Here is a 1,319-nt window from a genome sequence, read left to right on the forward strand (position 1 = left end):
GCGGCGTGAAGAAGACGGCCGGCTTCTCGGCGCGGATCCGCTCCTCCATCTCCTCGATCGGCGGCGGGGCAAACTGCTGCTTGCCCTCGACGACGTTGCAGGGCCGCGCCTGCACCACCACCGACTCGGACGGGATGTCGCCCGTGTCGAAGATGTCGGTCCATCGCCAAGAGAAGTAGCCGTTCCGCAGCACCATCGCCTTCTTGCCCGTCGCAAACTGCCGCGCGACCGCCTCCATGCCGTACGTCCCAGACCCGGGGATGATGACAGCGGTATCGGCGCCGTAGATGTCGCAGAGAAGCTCGTCCATGTCGAGCATCACCTTCTTGAACGGCTCCGACATGTGGTTGAGCGCACGGTCGGTGTAGACGACCGAAAACTCCTGCAGAGGGCTCGGCGCCTGCGGAAAGACGCCCGTCGAGCCGCCCGTCACCTTGGTGACTGCAGAGGCGCACGCCCGCATTGCCGTGTGCAGCGCGGGCCGCGTGGCCCGAGCAGCAGCGCCCGCGGGCCGCAGAGCTGACCTTAGCATGCTGAACTCGACTGAACGGCCCGGGGGCTTGCTCTTCCGCGTTGGCCGCCGAGGTGCCCGGAGCCTTCCGCCGCCACTCTAGAGGCTACAGCCGCGCAAAAAAGACCGCCGCGCAACGAAGACCCGCTTCCTCGCACGCTGCTGACGCCCAGGATGACAGAATTGGCCTTCGCCAGACTGAGGACTATTGTGCGCCTTGGCGAGGCGGTCCCGGTGGTATTTTTTTAGAGCTGGTTCGGCATGCACGAGCGCGTGGGTGTGTGTGAGCACCGCGGGTCTTTTTTGCGATCCGGTGTCTTGTGCTTGTGCGTGATGCTGTGTGGCATGTGGTCGTCTGCAGTCAGTATAGACATGATAGGGGTGGACTATAGGTCCGGTAGGTCAATTGATCTCACTTAGTCGCATCGTGGGGAGCTCATCCCGGGCCGTCGCAGCCCGGCGCGCATCGGGTCTTTTTTGCGAAGCTGTAGCCTCTAGAGCTCTATTTCTCCACCTTCATTTTATTTTGAGCTTACCCTTCGATGTTGTGAAACAAACGCAAGGTGCACATGGCATATCGCTCTCGGGCCCACAGGCCTTTTATTTTTGAGCTTTCCCTTCGATGTTATGAAACAAACGCTGGGGGGACATGGCATATCGCTCTCGGTCCCACAGACATCCCGCACACCCGCCGCCCCCCGCGCGCGCCCACCCCGGCCGGGAGAAAGGGGAGTGACAGTTTGGGATTTATTTTATTTCTCCCCCTAGATGTTTTTTAGTGTATTGCAATATGTAGCTCATTTTAAGT

At 60.6% G+C, this 1,319-nt stretch overlaps 1 protein-coding gene across 1 annotated transcript; it reads right to left on the bottom strand.

Moving 5' to 3' along the window:
• Positions 1-16: 16 nt before the first annotated feature.
• Positions 17-532, bottom strand: EMIHUDRAFT_125045 (hypothetical protein; the record flags this gene model as incomplete). The annotated part of the gene is made up of 1 exon (XM_005760189.1): positions 17-532. A coding segment is annotated over one exon (516 nt), but the record flags the coding sequence as incomplete, so codon positions are not given.
• Positions 533-1,319: the final 787 nt, after the last annotated feature.

Source organism: Emiliania huxleyi, assembly GCF_000372725.1.
Source record: "Emiliania huxleyi CCMP1516 unplaced genomic scaffold EMIHUscaffold_7725, whole genome shotgun sequence".
In the NCBI taxonomy this organism is placed as follows: Eukaryota; Haptophyta; order Isochrysidales; family Noelaerhabdaceae; genus Emiliania; species Emiliania huxleyi.